General features: G+C 36.0%; 1 protein-coding gene and 1 long non-coding RNA gene across 5 annotated transcripts in view; one reads left to right on the top strand and one right to left on the bottom strand.

Annotated features, from left to right (window-relative positions):
* The first annotated feature begins 502 nt into the window (after nt 1-502).
* Nucleotides 503-1,019, top strand: LOC138138446 (uncharacterized). Its single transcript, XR_011162034.1, has 2 exons — nt 503-641; nt 694-1,019. It is a non-coding gene; the product is annotated as an uncharacterized lncRNA (long non-coding RNA).
* Nucleotides 1,020-8,753: 7,734 nt separating this feature from the next.
* The window catches only part of LOC138137979 (uncharacterized), a 106,385-nt gene continuing 97,279 nt past the window's right edge, over nt 8,754-17,859 (bottom strand). For all 4 annotated transcript variants that reach the window (XM_069057612.1, XM_069057611.1, XM_069057610.1 and 1 more), the window contains exons 3-6: nt 10,449-10,511; nt 10,231-10,392; nt 9,766-10,124; nt 8,754-9,716 (exon numbers count right to left, since the gene is read on the bottom strand). In XM_069057612.1, the coding sequence (XP_068913713.1) occupies nt 9,464-9,716; nt 9,766-10,124; nt 10,231-10,392; nt 10,449-10,511 (837 nt within the window). In that variant the 3' untranslated portion in view covers nt 8,754-9,463. The remainder of the gene's footprint in view (nt 9,717-9,765; nt 10,125-10,230; nt 10,393-10,448; nt 10,512-17,859) is intronic.

Below are 17,859 nucleotides of genomic sequence, written 5' to 3'. Positions count from 1 at the left end.
CTCCCCTGACAGAAGACTCTCCAGACAAACTGCGATCAGAGCGAAACACGTTAAAGTGGTTGAGATCAAACAGTTCAGAGCTCTTTACGTTTGAGCTGAGCCATGTTTCAGTAAAACAGAAAATGTCATACTCAGATAAGAAAGTTGTACCCACATAAATATCAGCGACTTTAGTATTGAGTCCTCTAGTGTTTTGATAGTAAACATTAACCATACTGCACTGAACTCTGAAAATACTATGCCCACTATTGGATGTTATATCAGAATCACTAGCACCCCGAGACAACTGTGGTTGCTACTGGGCCACATCACAGCCGAACAAGTCACTCTTCAGCTTTTTAAGAGCCTGCTTATAAGCAAAGCACTTATCGACATTAAGAGCTGCATGGCACAAATCGAGGCCCTCAGGCTTGGTTTTCAACGAAGTGCAATTTGGACACTTATGAAGGGATTCATCAGCCTTACAATCTCGCATCATATGTTCACCCCCACACAGCGGGCAACAGGCCTTATTTTTGCAACTCTTCGATCCATGATGGAAGCCACTACAATTATAACAACGTAGAACACTAACAGCGTCATAAATAGAACAGCCATTAAGACCTATGATTACAGTACCTGCACTGAGTAACATGGAATAAGTATCAATGTCTACCTTTAGATTAGCCTGAAATACATTCTTGTTCTTTGCAGTGGGCCAATAGCGAATCAGTTCACAATGTGAAGAAGCAGCGAAAAGTTCAGAGTTTTGCTTACGAAGACAGTCAACTACTCCCTCCTTAGAAATTTCACTTGAAATGCCAACCAACCTGACCTGTGGACGTAAAACACTAAGTTCCTTAACCTGGTACCGATTCGACAACTTGTCAGACACAATGTTCTTCAGCTTCTTACAGTCTAATTCATTACTACACCCAACAACTATGGCTCCACTAGATACCCGCTTTACATCATTGATTTTAATGTTCTCATTAATTGGATTAGCATTATGAAGAATATCAGACTCAGTAACTAAACTAGATTGTTTCGAGTTAATAGGCCTAATAACCACCTTGCTCTTAACCTCACTTTTTAACTTATGGGCATAAGTAACTCTAACAGGAGAGACACTTCCTGTAGTACCAGCACTAGCAACTTCCTCTCGCAGATCAGCTATATCTTGTTTCAGCGGAGAGACAGCCGAACATATCATACTTTTAATGTATTTTAAGAAAATGTTATTTCCAAGGGCTTCATTCATATCGCCATCATATGAGGGAGAAAAAGGAGGTGCTGCAAAGACAACATTACAATCTAGACACAACAATTTCACATGTGGAGAGCGACGATGAGCGCTCCGCAAAAACATAACCTCATCCGCCAAGATACCAGCACAAGAGTAATGCATCCCGCGACCACACGCATCACATCTGATGGAGAGCTCAGGCTCCACACCCCCATTACAACCAGGACAAGACTGCTCACTCATTATATAAAGCAAACAGTTAACAAAGAGACAATGGCAATTTACAAAACATAACCTAAAAACCACACCCCAGAAGACGCTAACAATTACGCCTTCTCCGTTCGGAGGGCTTCCGTTATTAGGCGCAAACGAACAAATTTGAAACAAAACTTGAATTATAGTAATATTAAATAGAAAATCAATTAGCAAAAATTGACCACCAACACGGTTGCCAACTTTCGAAATGTGTTTCGAAATGCTGTTTAGGCAGCATTGCACGCAGTGTTGCCGCGGTGATACAATTGTACCACATGTGGTACTTTTTCTTCCTTTTGGTACGGTGGTACTACATTTAAATTTGCTGCAAATTTTGGTACATTTTAATTAATTTAACAGCAGCTTTTTAAATTCAAAATTCCCGCCTTAATAAATGCCAATCACAATCGGCCAATCTCAGTGTGGAACCACTCAACCACTGTGACGACGTGAGTAAAGTTCTAGCGTCTACGTACACCAATCTTGCGGAGCTTCGCGTCTGCGTGGATGCGTTTTTCGCGTTTTTTCTGGCTAGACACCCTCAGGGCGTCCTCCTAGATCGTGTCCCACCATTCAAACCTTGCGCAAATGAAAATTTTCCTTACCTTTAGTTATTCTAAGACTTGGCGCGACCTTGAAACACAACAAGAGAGAAAAAAAAAGACTTTTGCATGTCATGTAAATCAATTATTGTCAGCTTATGTCAGTCTAATTAATAGTTATTTATTTAACGAGTTCGTGTGTAATTTGGGCTTTTTTTGGCATGAGTGGGCCAGTTTAAAACTCGAGTGAAACGAGAGTTTTAAAGGTCCACGAGTGCCAAAAAAGCGCAAATTACACAAGAACGAGTTGAATACAACGTTTTTTTGTTCGACGAGCCCCCCCATAGGCTCCAAATGGCTGAAAATCTTTAAAATTAGTTTGACGTTTCGTTTTGACAAGTTGTCAAATTCATCAAAATCCGTTCACACAGGAGAAAATTCTCAAATTCTGACAGTGTCGAACAAAAAACTATTTTGATTAATCATTTCGGTGACAATGGCTGATAATTCTAACCTCTTTAAAAAAACCCAAATTAAACAGATTAAAAAACATACAAAAACAAATTTTTGTGTACGTCAATTTCCCATTTTTTTTTTTGGTGGTAAGTGTATAGTCGAAATGTTTTAGATATGGATTGTCGCTTAAAACTTATGATTGAACTGTACATTAGTGAGATTTTCATAATTAAATTCCAAAAACCTTATTGGCGATTGCTGATAGTGTCAACTTAACGACAAGTCCCCAACCAATCCACATTCATAACGTTCCGGCTATATTTTACGCGTTTTTTACGTCTGGTACTATTTGGTACAATTTAACGGTAGAGGTCGGTACATATCAATTGAAGCTAGCGGCAACACTGATTGCACGAGATTGGTGCAACGTTACCTACAAACAGGTGATGTGAAAAAGGCAAAACCTACTGGCAGAAGATGTAGTTGAGAATGTTCGAGGTAGAATGGAACAAAACCCTCGAAAGTCAGTGCGAAAGCTTTCACTCCAAACAGGCGTGATTCTTATGTAAAACACACGCATCCAAAGTTCTTTGTTGGGCACGTTTAATGCAGGGCCTAATAATCCTTACCATTAAAAATCACGTCATTCCTTTTCCTTACTTTACAGGCTTGTCATATGGAAGTTGCCTAACCATTTTAAAGAAGAAATTAAAGTTCCAACCTTACAAATTTTCCCGGATCTAATCCCTGCATCCCGCAGACTTTCAACTCGAAAATAATAACGCATAAAACATGTTTCTGTTTCTCAGGAGGGGCATGCGGGCACGGCCTGTCGCTTTTATGAATATCGAAATAGTGGGCCATTATTAAGTACCGCTAATTACATTTTATACTGTTTTTGGTCGTTTTGTACGTATCGTGTTTTAAAACTACCAACTCGTAACATAACCTAAATTTTTTGACATTCACAACTTGCAGCGGGTGCCAACACTGACGCACAAAAAAATTTCATATTTTGGGAATATTTTGCTGTCATTTGCTGCCAACAGCTTCAGTCCTTGTTGATCACGCTGTAGTTATTTGCGTATTAAGAGCGCAAAGTGATACATTGTCGATTGAGAGATTTTCTCGAAATCGACAATGTACACTTGCGGTCGCAATACAGACAACATTTTTTCTATAATCCCAACTATGACTACTACAGGGTTATTATAAATGATTGTAGTCCAAGTAGGCGTAAAAATTGAATGTAAAATTTATGGTTGCCGCTTCATATAAAAAGCATCAAAATGATGTGAATAAGCGAGTACACACCGTTCACAAACAGGAGTTAAATTGGGTGCAAAACAATTCAATATTTTTAGAATTGGTTGCAAAACAACTCAATATTTTTGGATTCAATCGTTAATTAAAAAAAGATGAATAAAATTCTCATCACCGCACTTTTCATCTAAAAAATGACAGTGACAGCGACAGTTCACATGTAAGCGGCGAAAATTTCATAACATGGGCATGGCCTGCTTCGACTACAATCATTTATAATAACCCTGTACACATTATTTTATTTTGAGCAAATCAATGTAATACTTTATTAAAATCAGAAACTAATTATTCACAATATTGACATTAAAAAAAGTACAATAATTAAAGTTTTTGAAAAGTAATCCATGCTCTGGAAGTGTGCATTCTGGTTCTTTTGCAGCACTTACAATTTCGGGAGGTGTACACGAAAACGCTTCCTCAACAGTTTCCCTTCCTTCTGCAGGTTTTTGAGCAATGTTTTTTGTAAAAACACAAAGAACACCGACACAAACTGACAAAACAATTCTTTTCGCTTATTCGGTGTCAGTAGTTACAATAGGACTGGAGCGAGTGTTTCTTACATTTTGTCGCGCGTGAGCGTGAACGATGACAGAACCGATATGACCCTACTTACCTATTATTTTTATGATTTTAATTTAATTGCTTATTATTGTTATTAAATCATACTTTGTTGAGAGAGGTATTTTTCTGTCAGAAATTGACATTCATTAATGGCTGGCGTTAAAAGCTGTCTATGTTTTATATGCCGGATGATGTAATAGGGATTGAGATTGCTTTGTGAATTGTCTTTGGGGTTGCATTTTTACCTGGTCAGGCTCGTCATCTTACGTGAATAATCCTGTATTTAATACTTTTATAAAACACAATACTCCAGAGATGACAATTTAAACACCCTTTACAAATTATCCTATCATTCTACTTATACGGGGTCATTATAAATGATTGTCTCATCGCAGTAGGCGTTGGTGACGTAGTTGAATGTGCAGCAAGCTTTATAACATGCGCTGCTGGCGGTAGTGTAAATTTGTCTACTAGTTTGTCTAACGTTGCGAAGCTAGCGGCACATCCCAAATTTATGTGGGTTTCCAACGCCGACTGTGATGGGACAATCATTTATAATGACCCTGTATTTAATTATTCTACCATGAAAACTCTTTCATCATTAAAAAAAATGGTGCTTCCATTACCTTTCTTCAAGTCTTTTTCTAGATTTTAATTGTGGTTAAGAAGAACCTATGAGTGGGTATACAGGGTGTTTCTGAAATACGTGTGTTAATTTTAACCAGTGGAAGAACGCGCCAAATCATGGAACTTTTCTCTATAACATTTTTACGAAAAAGCAATACAAATTGATTTAAAATTTGGAATAAATTAACCATCAAAGTGTATACTCGCCTATGCGTAAAGGCGAAAATTTTCTGTTGTGACAGAAACAGAACTTTGTTAAAAAGTTTAGATAAAATTTAGATTCTCATGGTTACAAAAAATAGAAACTAGTTAATCACACAAAACGACTCGTTTGGTAAAAATTGAATTGTGGGGCAAAAAAACTTGGAATACTCTTACGAATTTTACAAAATGTTATAGAGAAAAGTTTCATAAATTGGCGAGTTTTTTCACTGGTTAAAATTAACACACGTATTTCAGAAACACTCTGTATATCTCATCTTTGTCCACGCCAGACATTTGTAGTTCGTCTATTATAGAACAATTAATAAACACGAATACTCAGACTACATTCACAATGCTTCATTGTGTACGAAGTGCAATAACAATTTTTTCGTAGTCCAACTTAATAATTATACTTTTTACGAATTCTTTTTTTAATCAATTTATACCGAGTGACTATAAATGATTGAAAATTATTTTGTTATTTTGGTAAGTAACACATTTGAAATCTCTAGTTGGCAACTTCGTTGGCATGACACACGTAATTTTTAAAATTGAAACAAACGTCAAAAAAATTTAAATCGACAGTGTACTTCGTGCCTCAACCTAACCTAAATAGAAATGATTGACAGATGATGCACGAGAAGACTTGCATTACCAACTGCATCAGTGTTGCCAATCCACTATTTTCTTTCAGTCATTTATAGTCACTCGGTATAATATGCACTAGGGCAGATTAGATACCTATTTGCTTAATTTATTTTGTTAGCATGTGAAAAAAAATCAATATTAGAGATACAAGCACAGTATGATATTTTTTTATTCCTTTAAATTCCAAAATAATGGAAGCGTCATGACGCCTAGTTTACAACGACATATTTTATTCTTGTCCTACTATGTGCCCAAATCTTTTCAAAAACACTTTGTGACTCAAAATGTCTTCAGTATTTGAAATATGACGTAAAGAACTACACAAATTCCAATATTCTGCGTCTGGATACCATCTAATCTTCTTGCATTTATTTAGAAATAACTTTATTTATCAGTATTCTAGTTACATCTAGTAGATACCACAATAAATATGGTGTATCAAAATAGGAATTACTTTCGTATCGATGTACTGTCAACATTGCAGAGGTTATCGTACAGATAATATAATTTGCAAGCAGGTCACGTTTATTTTACTTGTTTACAGACTGCTGATGGGACATCACTGTTGCCGACATCTTGCAACAATTGAATTGCTACATATTAGACAGACGTAGAGATAATTAAAAATTCGACCATACAATACTGCTTCCAATTTTACTGTCACTTAACTTTAAGCAGATATTCTATACATTTGCTAGAAATAACTGTGTATTCCAAACAAACAGACAATTTCTACCAGAATCAAAAGACAAGTTTGCTAAGTCTAGCAGATTAATACTTGGCAATACAATTGCTGAAATTGAATTTTTTAATTGGTCCAGTGAACCGATGAAATAGTAAATAATTAAATATGTATTAATAAATTAATAAATCAGATTTCATCCAACGTGACAGTCAAGTTATGCAACCAAATATACACCGCGATGAAAATATGCTTACATATACAGGGTTATTCACGAGAGGGGTACAGTCACGGCCGTTGAAAACTCAGACACTTTGACACCGACAAACTTTTGGTTTTGTAAATGGTACCGAAAGTGACGTTTCTCAAGATGTCACTCAAACATTATCCACATTAATTTCTCTCGCAATGACTGTTATATTTACACCGTCCCTCAGTCTAACACATTTTTGCAAATCAGATAATTGCGGCATTTCAAAAGTTACGCTCGATTCTGATCTAATATGTCAAAAACTGACACTGACTTTATAATCCTTGATGAAAATCCTGTTTACGCTAATCAAATTTCGGAATTTATACAGAGTGTTTAAATCTTTCCTGTCTGAGATTTCAACGACCGCGACTGTACTTCTGAATTTTTATTTTGCCGCAACCAACAATACAATGGCAGTGACTACTAAATCAAATGTGTTATTTCTTTTAAATTAGAAATCAAAGTAAGTTGAATAGATTTGTCAGAAATGTCAGATTGGCAGATAACCTGTATTTTATCAAAATTCAACAAATAAATTAACAAGTGTCTACCATCGGCTTGGAAACATCCGCAGTGGCGACAGAATTCCTTCCACGCTCTCCAAAATGAGGATCATATCAGTCTTTTCGTCGTTATTGTAAAAACAATTTTTTCGAATTGACAAAGATTTTTTGCTTTAACGTCAAAGAGACAGGACTAAGAGCCGTCGTGGATTCAGTTATAATTATTTTCAAAATTTGAAATCAAGATATTGTGCAATGTGTATAATGGATTGCGGCAAAAAGAAATTCAGAAATACCCCTCTCGTGAATAACCCTGTATTATAATTCAGAATAAGTGGCATCGCGGTAGGCGTTGGAAATTCAAATTTACGTTGGCAGCAAGACCCTTGCTAATAATACCCTAGTTTCAATGCTGTTGGTAACCTTCGCTTTTAATTTGGCCTTGATATTATCAAGGGAATCATTTTGTGTTTATTTTCTTGTTATAATATTTGGAATTTCCTTCTTTCATTTATGAAAAGTGTATTATTTTTCTGGTGGTATCTCTGCTGTGGGCGAAAACCATGTCAAAATTATGTAACGCATAACCACAGAATAAAGTAATGACGGTTTCACATGTTTGCAAAATGTTTTGACATAATATAAAGCTCGCTTTAGAGAATCAACACCTACCGCGACGCCACTTATTCTGAATTATACTATACAGCTGTTTCAGATTTCTCACATCTTTTATAGTATTTTTACCCCTAATAGAAGTATTGACTAAAATCATTAATCATACCAACAAAGAAACAGTTTACAATCCACTTACTTAAACTTACAGGTAAGAAACCGGTCATTTTTGCCCGTTGGCTGCCACCAAATATTTGGCCAAGGATTTTTAACACCCATCATAAATTACCGGATGGGTTGTTTTAAGATCTGGTTCTTTGTTGGTGTGATTTATGATTTTAGTCAATATTTCTATTAGGGGTAAAAATATTATAATCAATACGTTGTCCCAACGAGATTTGATTATTTAGGATACAGGATTAGGTACGTATTTTCAATAATAATATTGGGTGATTCAAAATGATTGTGGATAAGAATGCCAACTATGTACGAAAATGTGTGTGGCAACTGTGTTGGTAGGATAGAGTTGACATTTCTTTGACAGTTCATAGTCGCGCAATTTTGAAAATTGCCAAATCAACGTGCAATGGTATAAAAAAATATCTAATGCACGCTTATGAAATGTCATACAAATGTCAATTGTACCCCACCCACACAGTTGCCACATACATTTTCGTACATAGTTGCCATATTTATCCATAATCATTTTGAATCACCCAATATATTTTTATGTTTATGAAGGAGTGTAATAACTGACAGAAATAAGTGACAGTTCGCTCAACTAACCTAAAAATCTAGTTGAATTATGAGATTAAAAATTATAATTGTTGTACGAGGGATGGTGTGAAAGAATCTGTTCCGGTTATACTAACTTTCAACTTTATTTCGTATTAATACCTAAACACAACAATTCAATACAACACGGCTACTCTTACAAAATTAAAGTTCTATAATATGTTACAGGGCCGTAACCAGCACTAAATACAATATTTCTAATATGTATTTCAATATTATTGCCAACATTTGAAAATACTTCTCAGTCTGTATAGAAACAAACCAAACTACGAACATATTTGTACCGATTTCGTTAACCCTTTATTGTTTAAAATATTTTGATTTTATTCAAATTCACTTGGATATGTATGTCTATAATCTAGTAGAAAATTTTGTTCATATACAGATTGATCGTATAATTTTGGATCGGGCTGATATACATATCTCATTATTAAAATTGGCCTTCACAAGCATTTTAAATATATGTATTTAATAGCGTTATTCAAGACTCTAGGATTATTATTAACAAGAAGATGGGGATGTTAGGAGAAGGCTAAGAGGGCCACAAACATCGACTTTATCATCTAACATGTCTACCACACGAGGTGAAAGCCCTTTTGTCTTTTGTACTCGATTTGTAGGGCGACAAGAACGAATTTCCATCGAAGTTTCCCGAAATAAACATGGTTACATAGCGCGAATCAATTGACTAATCTAATTGACTAAATTATTATCTCGTTATGAGCCCTCTTGAAAAAAACTGATAGGTTGAAACGACGTTTTTATTTGCTTTTTCATTTACAGCCTCGCGTCCTTTATCGTGCTCTTCTTCACCTCGAGTTTCTGCTTCTCCTTCAGCTCCATGTGCTTCTCGGTCAGCTCGTTCTTCTTGTTGTCGATTTTCTCCTCGTCTTTGGTCCTGTCGGGCCACCACTTTCGGTCCTTTTTCACCTCCTCGCCGTCGTCGTCCTGGGACAGCTTCTCGTACTTGTTCCGGCTCTTGCCCAGCAGGGGCACCGACTCGAGCTGGGTCACGATCTTCTGGGCGCATCTGAAGACACAACTCAACATTTCCCCCAACAAACATCGAACGCAATTACCTTATTCTAGTGGAAGCGGGCGGGGTGTTGTGGCTGGGGCTCTGACCGGGTAGCTCTCGTATCGGGGGCAGCCTGTTCATGTTCCCCTTCTCCGGGTGGCAATACTCCTGCAGCCTCATCTTCATGGCGTGCTGCTGTGACCTCCTGATGGCCCCCGTGACGGGCTGTCTCGGGTAGGCCCCCATGCAGCGGCCGCCGCAACACGAAGAAGACTTCCTGCTACCTTCGGAAGAACAAGAAGTGGAAGAGACGGAAGAACCGCCGCTGCTCACGCTGTACAGACTGTCAGATTGGGGCACGGAGGACGAACGCGAGTTCACCGAATACCCGCTAGCTGAAGAGGGCAGAATCGGTCCCGTCTGAAACGTGAAACAACACTCGAACTAAGGTGCTGGTGTTATCTTTGCCTAAAAACTCTACTCGACACGCTCAAACCGAAAGCTTTCGCCAATTTCGTCTGTTTACTTTTAATCTGAGGATCTTCGCTCTGCAGATGACGCATCTGAGCGGAAGCAGACGCTGCGACACCGCTATCTGGATGGTCTTCACGAAGCACTTCCTGCAGACGACCTGATGGCCGCAGGGGGCTGTCTGCATTGTCGCCTTGGCGTTGATGCAGATCACACACTGGAAACAAACGAGTGTAGATTTTTAATTAGTCTCTCGCACAAAAGGATAATCACCTCCTCCTCCTGGCAGGTCGCCAGCTCGGGCTCGCTTTCCTCCAGCTTGTTCAGTAGCTTGTCCTGGAACAATGCGAACGCATTAACGATCACGAAACTGTTGCGGGGCTCTCGGTGCAGATCATGAAGCGGCGATCTCGCGAGAGGTCATGTCGCTGGAAAAATTGATTGCGCGCTGCCAGTTTATTTAGTTCCGCTGTCAGGACTCTCAAGTGGAGGATTATAAATCAATCCGGCTTTCAGCGGTTGTTTTCTCAAATGACTTTCGTGGAGAGAGAGTTTGCGAAGAGTCTTGCAACTCACAAAAGGTGTTTGAAAGAGGTAAACTGTGAGTCTTCCTTGACCCAGAAGGAATAAAAGGAAGGGGACAAATATTTTACGGCTCAGGAATTGGTTTAGTTTATATAAATTTGTCGCTGTCGCTTTGCAAGATTTAACAGTTTATTTTGAGAAAATGAGCCAACAGCGCGGTTTGTAAATTTATGAAATAATTTCCAAATTGAACTCTAGTTGGATTGATAAATTCTGAGTCTGAACTACTGCAAATCAAGACAATAGAGAGAATAGTGGAGAGGATAAAACAGACGAATAAATGGGAAGGATGTTATCAATGAGAGGAAGTCAAGTGCTCGCTTTCATAGTTCAACAATGAGAACTATTAGAATTGGTAATTCGAAATGGCAATGGAGCAGTGATATAAATGGTGAAAATGATACGAATAGAAAAAATGTTAGTTAGAAAATGTTAGATGTTTAAAAATGTTAGATCGAAAAAATGAAACTGATGCAGTGTTTCAGCAGATTTTAATAAATTAAAATTTTATGTTTTTTTTACAATTTTTTTTCTGTCCGGTGTAGTTTTCAACACGGAAGAGAATTAAAGTACAAATAGTTATTTTTACAATTTGCGTTCACAATAGCTTCATTGTGAAACCAAAAACAGTATCACAATGATTGAAAGCGGTTCTATAATAGCGATAGTATAATTTACGGTTATCATGTTGGTACTGCCAGACTCCCCTGCCAGAATCCTCTAAAGTCTAGAGGCGTCTGGCAGCGTCAGCCAATACGCGCGAATATCGAAGTTTCAATCGTTTTTCGCCAACCACCATAAAATTCCCCAGAATTTTAAAATTTTTACTTTTGATTTAAAAACGGCTCAAAAGGTGCAAATTGTAAAAAATAGCGTCTAATAAGAGGTATTGGCGCACTTGCTTCTTTGGAGCACTTCTCGCTTCGCTCGTCGTACTTACTCCAAACACGTGCGTATTGTAGTTTCAATTTGGTTGTAGGTCGTAAAATTTTATGGTACGGTCGGTGGACAAATAAAACTGGGACACTTAAAATTTCATCTATGTAAATCAGACCATTGAATTGTCAATATATTTATCAGTGTCTATTTAATATGTCATACCAAACTTAACCTATTTGTGATAAAGCCGTAATTAAACGATGCAAATTTGTAAATTTTGACTTATGTGATTGTCATTTTTGTCCCAGTTTTATTTGTCCATCGACTGTACTTTAAGTTAAAGATCTTGCGGGGCTTATAAATCCTAGTTTACCACTAGCAGGTAATATTTTAAGCAGGGTTGTATTGTACATTTGGTATATTTGCATTGTGCGGCAAACGGCACGCGCCGCTTCCCAACCTTTTCAAACCCAACCATTGTGCCCGTTAATCGCTCATAACATGCAATAAAATTTTACGACTTACAACCAAATTGAAACTACAGTACACCAATACCCCCTTCTTATTCAACTTATGCAGAGTGTCTCAGCTAAGACTTTCGAGCCTAATATCTCGGTTATTTGGCAACAGATTTTTATGAAAGTTAAAATGCAGATATTTTAGACCGTTAAGCTTTCATTAGTAATAATAAAATTACCTCAAGTTAAAAAATGTATGTAATTTTAACACATGTTTCCTTTATCGAAAATTATGCACGATTATTATTAGATTGTTAAACATTAAAAAATAGGGGTCTACACAAACAATTAAGTAAATCGCTTGTCTGATTTAACGAAAAGATTAAATTTTGTCGTTAAAAATTTAATGGAAAATTTAAAGGTATTTGAGCAGTTACCTTTTGAAACAATTGATGATTAATTGCCAAGCAACATTTTGTACACCCTGTCTGTCAAAATTGGGCGCGCTTTATTAGAAACGTCAAATTGTGAAAATTTATTGAAAATACTCTAAAAATAGACTACAGCGGCAGAAATTTCAATATTGTTAAAAAAGAAAAAAAAATGCCTATGGAGAGTGTCGTAAGAACTTCAATGACACAGTTCGTTTTCCCGTGGAACACTATCCAAATGTAGGCTTTACAAAATGTAAGGTTAAGAGAGTCGTCAATTTATTTGAAGACACAGGAAGCGTACGTGAACTAAATTACCTTGCTAAAATATCTCGATCGCGTTTTAATCCTTTATGGAAGAATGAAAGCATAATACATTACGTCCAAATGTTGTCTTTAACTTTGTAAGTGTTTGTAAGGTTAGCAAGATAAACGTCAAATATGTCACCTGCGCTTCTGCGAAAAGGGATGATCAAAATTCTGCAAAATTGCGCGTTTGTTTCATACGCGTCTACGTTTTTGCATTTGCAGCCACGTTTAACACAGTTTTTTGCTTTTTCCTTGCAAACCAGACGTCTTTCAAGGACGAGTTTTTCCCTACAGCATTTTTTATTGACGATCAATTTTTTATGTAAATCTTAATTGATTCAACATTTTAAAAAGGCATGTAAAAATTACGTTTTTAAGACTTGGGTGATTGCATTAATGGGATTTTTTTCTTCACCGTCTAAAATATCTGCATTTTAAATTTCACAAAAATCCGCTGGAAAATAACTGAGTTATTTATTAGGTTCGAAAGTCTTAGCTGAGACACTTGTATAATAATGTACTATTGTACAACTAGTTATGAAAGTCATACTTTTTTCACGAATTTGCAGATTGATTAACGAGGGCGTAGCCCGAGTTAATCAAGCAAATAAGTGAAAAAAGATACTTCCATAACGTGTTGTACACACTATTTTTTTGCATATCGAAAAAAGTTTTTTTAAATTGTTTAAATAATTGTCGGAATAATTCCTCCGGTGCAAATGCATAATCGGGTTTAACGAACTAGTTATATAATTTTGTTTCTGAACTCTAATATAATATGACATTACGACGATGCCCTTGAAAAGTTGACCTTTGCAATATCTGCACAAGGGCCTTCTTGATGAAACCACCGACCATCCAACTATTGTTATCAATCATGACAATGAACCAACTCGCGTAATTACTCAATCTGTGACACATTTTCACACTCAAACCAGGCCAAGCAGTATTATGCGAATAATTGTTTAAGTTCCGGTGATATACCGGAAAGCAAAATACACCCATTACATCAACAAAATAACCCCGTCGACACACCCATCGGTTATTATGATGAAAGAAGACAAAAATCGCCGATTAGTGTTTTGACGATGATTGATGACAGCGACGAAATAATGAAATATGTTTTAAAACCAATTAAGAACAGTGAAACGAGCAGTTGTTTGATGATGACTGCGTCATGGCCAAAAGCTAACCTGCACTGCTTCACCTTCACACTTGTCGTTGTCAAAAGCACAATTTTTTCGCCTAGAGTTAAAAACGCGTCTCGCTGTACAAATCAATTAATTAGGAACGAGAGATTCTCTAGACCTGCGTGAAGTATTTGTTTCGGTAAAAATTAATTTAAATGCAAATGCAATGAACGAAAAAATTCATAAGGCAAAAGGTTTATTTAACGAGTGCACTACTGAGAATTCGTCGTGTTGGGAATGTACAAAATTCAAATTCGTATTATTTGGAGTGAAATTGTAGTAAACACGAACAAATGTATCGGTCATATGTCATAAATCCATTAACAGGCGAATTTCCCTGGAGGTAAGTAGGGTATAATCTGGTTCGAATTGCGTTTTCAGAGGTGTGCGTGCGAGGCTAGTGTTTCTTGTGCTTGGAAACCTATAACAATTATATTTGGTCAGAAATTAATTTTGGGGTATGCGTCATTTTGTTGATGAAAGATATTTAATATGCACAGTTAGAATCTCATGCATAATAAAAATATGCTTCTTGTATGCATACGGTGCAGGTTTTCATGAAATTGCATTATAAAAATTGCATTTTTGCTCAAACAAGAACAATAGGATAAAATAAGAATGCACAATCAAGAATCCAGAGAAAATGGGATTTCAACAAGGATGCGAATTAAGTCCACTACTGTTTTCCATTGTCATAAATGACACTATAAAAGAATGCAAAGAAAAATATAAAATGTGACAATACAATTTGCGGATGGCATGATGTTAGTAGCTGAAATAGAGGAAAAATTACAACAAAACCTACAAGTAGAAATATAACCTATAATATAATTATAAAAACTTAAAGCAATGCATTTTTTAACACTTTTACATGGAGCTAGTGAAATAGAAGGTCACTGTCACTTACTTTACTAAAACATGTAAAATTGTTCTTGAGGAAAATAGTTTTCACGAAGATCTAGACCAATAATAATAAAATAGATATTCCAGAACTGTGGCATGATTTTTTAGTAGTGAATTCTGGAGTAAAAATCAAGAGTAAAATTGAAAGGAAAAATGTGGAGGGTCGCACAGTATTTAAATATAAAGCGATTTTAGCTGATCAACTGAAAGAACTTTGTTGATTGCTTTCTCAGATAAACTCATTACTCACTCGCATCGCACAAAATGATAAATCTGTTCTTCAGGCTTTTGGGGAAGACGCATCGTTGCTAAATAGTAGGTATGTTTAATATTTCTAAAAGCACAATTCTCAGAGATAATCGAAGACATGCTTATTATTATACTGAAGATCTTCCTCTTAAATTGCAATTTTGAAATTTTGTGAATGGTTATTGTAACAGCATAAAACACATCTCAATTTAATAAGAAGTTTTTTATTTTCTCATGAATGTTTTTTCTCGAGAGAAGGAACATTCAATAACTACAATTATCATGTGTGGGTTGAAGAAAATCCACATGGAATTCATATTTATATACAGGGTGTTATTGAAAGTTGTACAGACATTTTAACCACGAACTACTGGCTTCATGTAGAACTCGGAAAAAAATTAAAAAATTCTATGTCAAAAAATAAAATGACATTTATTTTTTGAGCTACATTTTTTTTAATTGCTTTTAGTCTTCTACGTTGTCAAACAACCTCGTAGGTAAAATTTCAGCACATTTTAAAAATACACCCTGTATACCATATTTTATAAAACGTACACCAATGCGGTTTCCTTGTTTTAAAGCATATTTCCTATAGGTTACTTCGCATTGGCGTACATTTTATAAAACATGATATACAGGGTATATTTTTAAAATGTGCCGAAATTTTGCCTACGAGGTTGTAGGATAACGTAGAAAACTAAAAGCAATTTAAAAAAAATTGTAGCTCAAAAAATAAATGTCATTTTATTTTTTGACAGAATTTTTTAAATATTTTTCAGAGTTCTACATGAAGCCAGTAGCTCGTGGTTAAAATATCTGTACAACTTTCAATAAGACCCTGTATGTATACATTTCAAAACCGGTTTAGCATCAAACTGCGGCTTGGGATTTTAGAAGATTCACTGTCAAGTGTTAATAAACACTATTGAAAAAAAAAAAAAACCATAACGTTGAAGTATTTCGTTTGAGTTTCCTCCAAGATTAAATGGCTATCCGCATTTTCTTAACGAAGATTTTCTTGAGGTTCTAAACCACGTGCCATTGCAATATTGGCCTTCTTGGTTTCAACAAGATGGTGCTCTAGTGCATTGTCCCAATCATGTCCAACAAGTACTTAATTCGAAATATCCTAACTCTTGGAGAGGACGTGGCTGGCCAACAAATTGACCAGCTAGATCACCCGACCTCACACCTTTAGACTCTCTTTTTTGAGGTGACATGAAAAACTAAGTTTATCATGAACCAGTGAACACTTTACAACAATTGAATGATAGATTGTACGAACTGTTGCAATAATTTAATCTCCAAAGGATTCGCGGTGTCCAAACAAATTTAGTAAGACGAGCTCAGCTTTGTATTTCAATGAAGGGAGTCTATTTTGAGCAGTTATTACCAGATTGTCTAGCTTTTTGTGAGTTTTTGGTTGTTAGTTGCTTATTAAAGATTTCTTTTTTGTTTTAAGAAAAGAAGACAACATTGTTTTGCTACAAACAACATCCAACATTAGCATATCATTTGCTGTGACATCTTCAATTGTTTGTTGCACCTCTTATAAATTGTTAATCAAGATTTCTCAACACTTCATTTTTAAATGGATGAAAAAGAAATGAAGATGTTTCAAGTCAGGCGATCAGCTTGGCCATAGTCCTACACTTATCAATCGGTCTCGAAAAAACTCTTCTAAATAATTGATTCTTGTTCGTGCCTCAATAACTGAATCTTGTTGGAAATAATCGTTTGTTAGTGCGACATCATCCAGTTAATTTAGAAATGGTTCAAGAAGGAATCCTCGATATCTTTGAGAGTTAATAGTTTCATTAACGACGATTGGGCCAATAATTTTCCCTCGGGACATTCCAAACCAAGCACAAACTTTGACTGATTGCGAAGACACCTCAATAATATTGTGGGGATTAGGTGCTGACCAAGGTCTATAGTTTTGAGAATTAACGGAACCAGAAAGATGAACACCTACACCTAGTAATGTCTTGGATGTCATTCATTATTAAGAAAATTATTGTCGCACCGATAGCAAAATAGTATTCGTGGAAAAAATCAGAAGTTGTTGAACCAAGGAATATTTGTAAGGGTGTAAATATTAATTTAAAGACGAAGAATGAAGGAAATTGATTTTGGAGAGGGAAGGAAAAATCACTCACAACTGTTAATTCAAATTTACCTATTTGTTACAATTAATGACGCAGGGAAATGTTTGAATTTCTTTGAACGATTTAGTTAATATTTGACAATAGACATAGGCGTGCGCGCTCAGAGGAAGAGATATAAAATCACGTGATTAGAGGAACTTTAAAAATGATGTCCAAGTTACTGCAAACAACTCTGAATTTTTCTATTTAGATTATTAAAAATTTTGGTCAGCATTTCAATTTCCCCACTTGCTATAACACCTTTACTTGTTTGTTGTACTTCTTACAAATTGTTAATCAGATTTCCAAACACCACGTTTTTCAATGGGGGACCAAAAAAACTGCAAAAAGTTTATTTGTAGCAACTGCAGCAAAAGAAAATAAATGAGTTCATGTCCGATTTTTTTTTGTGAGCCGCTTGAAGATAAAATAGTAGATACAGGTGTCCCAGAACTCGCGGTTCAAACTTGTGCGTTTTCCTTGGTGATAACTGAAAGTAATCGCGTTTAAAAAAAGTAGTAATGAACAATTAA

The sequence above is a fragment of the Tenebrio molitor genome, chromosome 9 (assembly GCF_963966145.1).
Source record: "Tenebrio molitor chromosome 9, icTenMoli1.1, whole genome shotgun sequence".
NCBI lineage: Eukaryota > Metazoa > Arthropoda > Insecta > Coleoptera > Tenebrionidae > Tenebrio > Tenebrio molitor.
Note: the sequence above shows the minus strand (reverse complement) of the source record. Positions and strands in the feature narration are given on the sequence as shown.